General features: G+C 41.1%; 2 protein-coding genes across 2 annotated transcripts in view; both read right to left on the bottom strand.

Annotated features, from left to right (window-relative positions):
- Positions 1-362: 362 nt before the first annotated feature.
- Positions 363-9,459, bottom strand: part of LOC135490413 (DNA ligase 1-like) — a 30,212-nt gene continuing 21,115 nt past the window's right edge. Inside the window, exons 13-22 of the mRNA XM_064775745.1 lie at positions 9,263-9,431; positions 8,946-9,045; positions 6,037-6,238; positions 5,502-5,708; positions 4,893-5,192; positions 4,199-4,351; positions 3,842-4,039; positions 3,570-3,662; positions 3,191-3,285; positions 363-1,871 (exon numbers count right to left, since the gene is read on the bottom strand). Of these exons, the coding sequence (XP_064631815.1) occupies positions 3,193-3,285; positions 3,570-3,662; positions 3,842-4,039; positions 4,199-4,351; positions 4,893-5,192; positions 5,502-5,708; positions 6,037-6,238; positions 8,946-9,045; positions 9,263-9,431 (1,515 nt within the window). The 3' untranslated portion in view covers positions 363-1,871; positions 3,191-3,192. The remainder of the gene's footprint in view (positions 1,872-3,190; positions 3,286-3,569; positions 3,663-3,841; positions 4,040-4,198; positions 4,352-4,892; positions 5,193-5,501; positions 5,709-6,036; positions 6,239-8,945; positions 9,046-9,262; positions 9,432-9,459) is intronic.
- Positions 6,997-8,500, bottom strand: LOC135496653 (TNF receptor-associated factor 6-like). The gene has a single exon (XM_064786087.1). The coding sequence runs from the start codon at positions 8,413-8,415 to the stop codon at positions 7,102-7,104; it is 1,314 nt and encodes a 437-aa protein (XP_064642157.1). The 5' UTR covers positions 8,416-8,500; the 3' UTR covers positions 6,997-7,101.

The following is a 9,459-nucleotide window of genomic DNA, read 5'->3' as shown; positions in this document are numbered from 1 at the left end:
AAATCAGCTCTACCTTTCATATCTGCACCAAAATAAATCAACGAATAATAGCATGAAGACAATCCCATTATAGCGACATGATGGCAGGTGTCTGGATAAATACAGCAGTTCTAAAAATGGCTTCTCCAGTCACATAAACGGCCTCATCCAATTCTTCTCCATTACGCCAAGACTCGGTGAACCATTCTCGGGCTGTTCCATCCTTTGACAAACTCCCACTTCAATATTCTTGGATGAAATAGCCATCCCATATGTTCACGTTTCAGTTTTTGTGATACAGTAGTCCCCTCTGATTTACAAGTCATTCTTAGCTTTCCGACAATTTGAGTCAAAATTTTGAAAATAGAAAGACAACCTTTAACTTAATTGATATATATTCTGATTTATTTACAGATTTCTATCAATTTCACAAGACACATGAATGATGGTCATGTATCAAATTTCTCCATTGCAGGAACTGCAGGAAGTTCTTGCGTGGGATACCATTAAGATACGCAAAACATTGATGGAAAAAAAAATCCATTTGGAAGAGGTGAATTGGTACTTTGGTATTTTTAGACTGGTGTGGTGTAGCCTCAAAATGGATATTAGTCAGGCTACTTATTACATTTACTATTTTAGAAAACATATTCATCATAACGCTTTCAGAATCACAGATATCAAGTATCATAGAGTTTGGCTTCACCACTCCTTTAATAAAAGGCTGAGAAAAAAATAAAACGCAAACCAAAAAATCTTTTACGCCTGTAGGCTGATAAAAAATTCAGTTGTAACTCTGCAGGGAAAACTAAACTTTGTGAATTACAAAATATGAGCACCTACAATCACAAAATTTGGAAAATTTCTGATCAAATTTATGAATTATACGTCAATGGAAGGCAAGTTAACGGGAATGAATGCCCAAGGCTATTGCTTTTTAGCATAAAGCAATCAAACAACTCCCTAGGATAGCCGGTTTTGCAAACATCTTTGAAAGATATTGGACAAATTTCAATATATTTGAGTGCCATCTCTCGTAATGTGATAACCACCTCACAGCTACTTCCAACAAAAAAACAACATGAATGTGATTAAAAACATATTGGTCCAGTGCTTTTTAATCAGGCTTTTATTCCACAGGTTGGGAGTGGATGCTTCCAGCCTGGGGCAAGCTTGGCAATCTCCATGGTGAGTGAAGTGATGTAAGCAGAGACGATTAAAATCACTGCAATGTAACTGACATGGGAACTGATAGCCTTTCTCCCTGTAGCACTTTTTGCTAACCTAAGGCAGAAGGTCAAGGTTGAGATTCCAAAACCCTGGAGGCTAGAGCCAAATTGTAGTCGATAGTTCTAGGTCATGTTAGAAGACATATTCTTTCCCACATTTTTAAAACTGAACACACAGCACATGCACATTTTTCACATTTTAATCATTTCAATACAACGGATCGGTATTTTGGTCCAGAGCGTCATGTCGCATCCTAGGATGGTCAAAATACCAGTCTATTGACATCATGACATAATGTACTACGACGCATTACGAAATGCACAATGTAAATACATCACTACTGCGAATGTATTTTACATCGCCAGGAAAAAGAACTTTTCTCCAGGTCTTCTTATTTCACAAATTTATAAGGCCATTTTTCATGCACACAATAATGAAAGGCCATTTGTGTCAATAACACAAGTCTTTTTCTCCAAGACAACATCCTTCTCTGTAAGTATTGGCCATGAAAACAGTCATTGCACATTGTTCAAATGCAGTAAATAAAACAAGTTTTTCCATGTTCCTAAACCAGTTATTTTGTTCCAGTTTAATCCTTTAGGACACCTCAAGATCTTTGTACACATACAGTTCAAGTTCAACACGTTCATGGTGGATATTATCTGAAAAAACACAAAGGAGAAAAAAATAGGAATTTTTACTTTTGCTCGTCTGAAAAAAATTTATCCGAAAAAGTAAATGGTTTCGAAAAACAACATTTAGATCTGGTTAAAACAAAAAAATTTGGTCTTAAAATGAATAAAAGGACGTATAAGGTCATTATGAATTTTTGAATTAGTGTGATTTGTGTTAAGTATGACAGAGAGTTGGCCGAATTATCGAATAGTCTTATTCCGTTAACAGTTAAACAGTAAAACAGTAAAACAGAAAAACAGTAAAACAGAAAAAAAACAGTAAAACTGTTAAACAGCATTACAGGACTATCAGTGTTTAGAAAAGAGCGGGATGGATGAGTTTGTGAGAGGCGACTGACAGGCCACAACGAACGCGGACAGAACCATGAAGAGAGACAAGATACTAGGAGCCACCTATTGTTCAAACAGAGAACTAACAACCACTCAAAGACAGAAGACAGCAGAAGACAGGCAGACAAGGACCAAAAGCTTGTGATTGGCTGAGAGTGTTACCAAGCCAAGAGTTAGAGAAAGATGACATATTTTCAAAAGTGATAATTGAGGAAAATTGATCGAAGTGACGTCGATGACGATTTTTCCCAAATAATTTGCCCCAGTGAATTGATAGTGCCAACCTCAGGATCAGGTTACCCTTCTTCTATACAACATGCACTGTGCATTTGGGTCAGGGTAGCATCCCTGGAACCGTTACTCATTGAACACCTGGTCTACAATTATGATGGCTTTCAATGCGTGTCTCATGCGACAACCACGAGTGAGAGTAATGTTAGTGCTGTTGTGACATGGGCGCGTGGGAAAGGAAGGGAATGCAGGGAGACTACCGATAAAGTAACAGCTCTTCTGACGGCCCATCAGGGGGAGTTTATCGGCGGTGACGGATGGATATACGCACAACGACGGTGGATCAACATGTAGTGGGTTAATCATATCAAGACAGGAGGAAGGCTATAAAACAACCAGTCGAAAGTCGTCTTTCAACGAGAGCAAATTACCATTACAGCAGAGCGTTTCATCATCCTTGATTTGGCGTACACTCAATTCTGCGTTTGCTGCCAAATTTAATGGCAATCCATTCCAGTTGTAATGTAACAGGGAGTTCAATGTTCGTGTTTGCCTTCCAAGTTGCGAAACTAAAACGATCGCAAATATCTGGTTTACAGTATGCAACAGGGATTGTCCCTAAAGGAGAAACAGGAAATACTGTATCAAAGTCTCCTTTGATTGTTTGAAGACTTGGTGGCTCTCAACAGCCGTGATAATCATGCTTATAATCATGATCAACCTACCATCAGTAGAAATCCTCCTCATCAACATCCTTGTCGTCTGCTGCTGGTTTCGATGTGTTCTTTATCTGCTCCTGGCTGTTGTACATTTCAGCGATCTGGAAAACAGAAGCAGGTATGATCGTTTGATTTGAGACAGCTTTTCCTCTTGTTCTCAAACTTTTCTTGATTACAGCTCGCACATTTGTTGCAGATAGGACCTTGCCCCATGGCATCTTGTGTAACCTGATGAAGAGCACTTTCTGAAGGACCATGGATAAGGTTTGATCCCACTGCCACTGTTAGCACAGTGAGTGGGCCACAGGAGCCATCATCCAGGTATATCAAAGCCTATGATTATAATGAACTATCAGCTTGAGGACCTGCAATCTCCTGAACTTACTTGAGCACTTGAAGTAGCTTCTTCTGGTTTCTTATCATCCCGTATTCGGAGGAAACGTGGAAATCGGAGTGATATACCCTTCTCGGGGTCAACCTGCAGGGAAAAGGAAAACATACAGCTCACAGAAGCACCATGTCATTATGGAACAATGGACACAAGACCCAAGACTTGGATAACATTGGGTCAACACTAAAGCACTGAAAAAATGGGGGCTTAATGGAATGTTAACTGTACAAACCAGAGTTTTTTCTGAGCCTTTGAAGACTACTCACCAGTCCCGCGGCAGCAAAGTGAACAGGAGAGATGGACAAATCAGCTGCCTTTATCTCCCACACCTGGACGGCATCGAACCAGTGGTCTGGTTCGACCCCACGGTCGTACCGATAGTAGGAGCGAGGTTTCTCCAGAACGTGCTCCTTGAAAAACTTGGAATGCTGTTCTAGGTCGTCGTCTTTGAAGCCTGTACCAATCTGTAAAGAAATTGAAACAGGTTTCAGATGTACAAACGTGACATGGACATCTTTCTGCTGAGCTTATAAACACTGTCCTCAGCACTGCTGTCCTAAAAACATTGTGTCAACACCATCTTAGGACGACCATTTCCAAATCCAAAGATTTCCAAGACTTACCTTACATATAGACTGGTACTCTTCATTCTCCTCATCGTAACAGGCCAGTAAGAATCCACCATATTTGCCCGTCCTCTTGCCAGTGCCATGGTAACCACCGATCGGAACCACGTCCAGGGTATCGCCAACACCCTCCAAATAGTCTTTCTTAAGCTGCAAGCAAATACAGGAGGAGTCAAGTAAGATCTAAAATACGAACAACTTTTGGAAATCCCCTTTTGAATGGCGCAAGAGTTGGTATACATTTTTGGAAAAGACATCTTCTTTAGTACTCAGTAAATGACATCATATGCTATTCTTTCCCCAACACCCTCTCAGAGATAACGACTGAGGTTAGATAAGTTAGACTAGAGATAGAATTTTTTCTAAGTGAGGAGGCACACATCCAGGCTTAGGTCATAGAGAAGAGAATTATCATTCCACAAGTCAAATGAGGTGAAATATTACTAATCATTCCAAAGCCATCATTACCCTCACATCTACAATGGTTTTCACTTGTTTCAACTGATAACCCAGTCTTTCCGTGTTGAAAATCGGCATCATTTCCTTCCAAGGCCCAATAAGCCACCAAGTACTTGACTTTGATCACACTGGATAACCGAACAAATGAAATCTTGCAACTTCACTTGGTATAATTATTAGACAGTAGTGCACAGGAAGTTGAAAACTTTCTCTGAATTTTCATTTAACTCACCTTGAGCCAGTTGTGTGAGCGTTTTGCAATCTCGTACGTTGCATCCCTATCAAGCGTCTTCACCATCAGGCCTTCACAGTTGCCCTTGATTGACTCATCCAGGAACTCACTAATCTGGTCCGTGTCAGTAGAATCCATCGCCGTTGCGAACATGAACTCGCCCTCGATCTCATTCAGGCAGGATTTGAGTTTCTCGCGTCTCGTTCGTAACGATTCCCGGACCAGGGATTCTCCGTTCAGGAAGAGGAGATCAAACGCATACAGGCAGACTTGGACCTTGATTTCGGCGGCATCGGCGTCCTGGTGACAAATAGAGACGCACAATTACAAACTGATAACCAAATTTCAATTGGTGTAGTCAAAGAAAGTTTGAAGTTTATCAGGTCTTGATTGATAGATTTGTTAGGTCTTACAGAGTTCCAAGTCCTCGACACTTAGTCTGCAAGAGAAGTTGTTTGGGAACGATAAAGAGGACAAATATCAAAGAGCCTCCTCTGTATGCATGACCATGATCTGTTAGAGAAGTAGATGGTGTTAAGTTTAATCCCACCCTCACTGATCAGGTAACGAAAGTGAGATTCAGTCACCACTGGACAGATCTATACTAACCTTTCGTTTCCGTGTGCTCAGAACTTGGAATGGAAGGATGTGTTTCTGTTCCCTGTCCCAGGCGACCGCCTCAGAGTCGATAATGCAAGACTTGGTCCCCTCCTTCAGCACACTGGGCATCCTGGCAATGATGTCGGGGTATTTGGATGTGTTGTTCTCCGAGTTCCGGCTGTAGATATTGACAGTGCCATCCTCAAGTACATGAATCTGAAAGAGAGACATTGATTCAATGTAGATCGAAATGTGTCAACATCGATTTAACAGTACCTTTTGGAGGGACTGATTGAACAAGGCTTGGGTCATAAAGAAGAAAATTATCATTCGATTAGTCAAATGAGGTGAAATATTACTAATCACTCCCAAGCCATAGCTGAAGATTTATGACGCATTCTTATTTGGTTCAATAATACAGGGTCAGGCAGCCTGTCATGCGCTGAATGTCGACTAGAAGAAGACTTTACTTTACACTGCAGTGACTTCCACAATGTTTAGAATTCAAAAGATCGAAGCATCACCCAGGAATAAAGATACAAACCTGAGCTCTTTCTCCATCATATTTCCATTCACATGTGAAGTCTGAATCCTCAAATCTTTTGAAGATTTCCGTCACACCCTTGGACGGGTGCGCCAGCATCGGCCGGAGAGGGATACCAGGCGTAATCTTACATTTTTCAGGCAGCTTCTCCCATCCATCTTTTAGTAGCACCGGGACGATGGCATCATAGTTTGGACATTCACTGGATAGAAACAATGCATTTTGGTTGAGACAACAACCTGAATAGTTCAGCCTACATGGAAGGAGGGTCCATGAGGATTGGTAACAATGCTTCCTCCTCTCAACAAGGGGTTCTGAAATCAATTAATTATCATCTTCTGGAGTCTGGGACTAGTACAACGGTTTAAAGAACTGGCTGCTCATATCATTAGTTCCAAGAGCCAAGAAAGATGGCAACGTTGTAGGTCCAAAGTAACACATGAGAAGGAATCAAACAAACCTTTGGCACTTGTCAACTTTCTTTAGCCTTCGGATTAAATTTCGTAGTCATCAGACCCTTTAATTCCACAACGGACTAGCTGTACTGCTTAAGATGTGGCCTTGAGATGTCCAGTGAAGAAGACAGATTTAATATGACTATTTTTTATTCCTAAAAATATACCTTTCCTATACACCTCTATACTTTTACATCATAAAGAAAATGGAATCACAATATCAATACAATCACAAGATATTGGGCATGACAACACAATGATAAAAATATTAAGCTAAAAAATATCTTGAAAGATGATAAAATTCAAGAGATTTTATTTCATGTACTTGATAAAAATACATAACACAATTCTAAAAAGGTGAAAAAATTTCATTACGTTTACTTCATAAAAGCTCATAACACCATTCCTTCTCAAAATTCAAAAGATTTTTCAACAAGTTCTTTATAAAAGTTCATAAAACTACGTGTACTTTGGTCATAGAGAAGTGAATTATGTTTTGATGAGTCCAATGAGGTGAAATATTACATATCATTCCGAAGCCATCTAATCACAGATGTACAATGAGTTTGGCTGAAAACAGTTTACAGGATCAAATGGAGCAAGTGTCACTCTACAAGCCATCGGTCATGGGCTGAATATCCACTCTCAATACAACACTACTGTCATGCGAATAGTTCTCTAGCAGATGATCCAACTTGATCAGTTTGTACTTTCTAGCATTATTCTGCAGACATTCGACAAAGTTCTCAGAGTGAGCACGTGGGAGTTCCAGGATGAAGTTCTTCACGTAGGGCACTTGCTCGTCATCGCTGAGGTCAAGGACAGTAACGGTACAGAGTCCGGTAAACGGGAACGGCAGCTGATCATCATGTTCGCCCTTCTGTAAAATCACGGCGATTGTCGAGAAAGTTCCGGACTGGTCGCTCTCAAGATCGCTCAGGTTAATCGCCAAGGCAAACTTGTAGCCGCTGTTATTTGCTCCGACGTTAAACGACTGGCTGCGGAATGCATCGCCCTCTGGTAGTGATATCCGCCAGAATAAGTTTCCCCCGTTTTCTGCAGTAGGTGACGCCGCAGCTTCTAATGTACGAATCTGGTCCCGTTGTGTCGCACAGTCTGCCTGAACTTCCGTTAGTCGTTGTTTCAAGATGTCGATCTCGCCGTCCTGATAGTAGAGCTTGCTTTCTGTGTCGGATAACTTATCACACACAAGACGCAAGTGCTGGTTTATGTTCTCGTCGTAATGTTTCTGCATGTCCTTACGGCAATCTGAAAACTCGCAACCCTTCGTGTAATACTGGCAGTGAACATTGACATTGGGGCAGTCTCCAAGAACGGGATCAACATGATCCCCTAAAAGTTCTCTGACAACATCTGGCCGGCTGCAATAACTGCAAGTCACGGGAAATTTCGGGCAGGCAAGAATCATGTGTTTGAGCGAATCGCCAACTTTGATGTCGTCGTCACAGAGTTTACAAGCTTCCAGACGATTCGGGCAAGCTTGTACGTGTTGTTGCATTGTCAATCTCGAGCACGATCGCTCACATCCTAACGGGCAAGTCTCCGTAACGTATTCACATGAGCGGATATGGCTGGATAGTCCACGGTATTCATCACTCCAGGTACACCCATCATTCTTGTGAGGGCAGGCCACATTGACAGACAAAAGTTCACGTTTAAAAGCAGCATCTTCAAAGACATCCTTATTAGTCGATAGCCACGTATTATCCACGGGACACTTCGTGCGAAAACGATCTCCTGCAGACGTCTTGAAGCAATGGCGACAAAATCGGTGGCCGCATTTCGTTTGGACAGGCTCCTTCAGTACAGACAGACAGACAGGGCAGATGTATTTCTTGTCGATTTCAGGCTCAGTGTTCGAAGCTGGCATTGAATGGTCCCTTGGAGCATTAGCAGACGCCATAACAAGGTCAGAGTTCGTTTCAATATGCAAAGGAATGTCAAAATTGTTGTCTGAAAATATGATGTTCTAGGTCTGTACTGCTCCCTTGGCCACACACACTGAACTGACAAGTTGAGCAAAGGCCCTTCTATAGGCCTACCCAACTGAACAGAACTCACTTTGTTATATAATCAATAATTGAGGCATGACTAGGTGTAATGTTGAACAAAGCATGACAACAAAGTTTGGTCACTGAACCAAAATATACAAAACAAACTTACCAAGAGCAGTGGTAAACAACATTGGGCAATTAGCAAGTTGGTATAATTGATCACACATGACTGAGGTTTATTATCTAAATCAAGATGACAACAGTGCTTGGCTTTATAACAACATGTCACTATTCAACCAGAGACTCATGATATTTACTATTAAGTGTCATATTACATGTATGTCATCAAAAGCCCCGATTCATTATAATATCGAAATAAGGTTATCTCATTTCTGTAATTTCATAGATTCCAAAATCAAGTTTTATATCAATTTCTCACCTGTATGTTGTTTTTACTGTGAGGACAGCCTCCTCTAATCTTTTCTTCAGTGCATCTGCAGAGAGGCCCTTTCCTGCATTCAGGACTTCTGGAGGGTATTCTGAAATTTATATTATATTTCTTATTAATAATGATAGAGGAAGAACGCTTGTGTGTAATTGGCCGACTCTCAAGTCAAGAAAACCCTTTCACTCCCCAATTTATACAAGTTACTTGTACAACGGATTCCAGCGAGTCAATTATCTTTTCAAGCGGCCTGGAACTTCCTTTGCCCTTTCCCCCAAAATGTTATTGGCTGTCAGAGCTAAACCACTTACCTTGCCCAGGGGGTGTGAGGACAACTGCATGACCAAGAGCCACCAGCACGGACTGTTCAGCCAGACCTATCCTCAGCTTCCCACCTAAACACCTAATCAGATATCGTGCTTCAGAGTAGCGACAGGCTATAAACATGGACTTGATCTTGTCAACTTTTTTGTTCATCACCTGAAAGCAAATGGGACAATAATGACCC

The sequence above is a fragment of the Lineus longissimus genome, chromosome 1 (assembly GCF_910592395.1).
Source record: "Lineus longissimus chromosome 1, tnLinLong1.2, whole genome shotgun sequence".
Lineage (NCBI taxonomy): Eukaryota > Metazoa > Nemertea > Pilidiophora > Heteronemertea > Lineidae > Lineus > Lineus longissimus.
The sequence above is the reverse complement of the archived record's forward strand: the minus strand, read 5'-3'. Positions and strand labels throughout refer to the sequence as shown.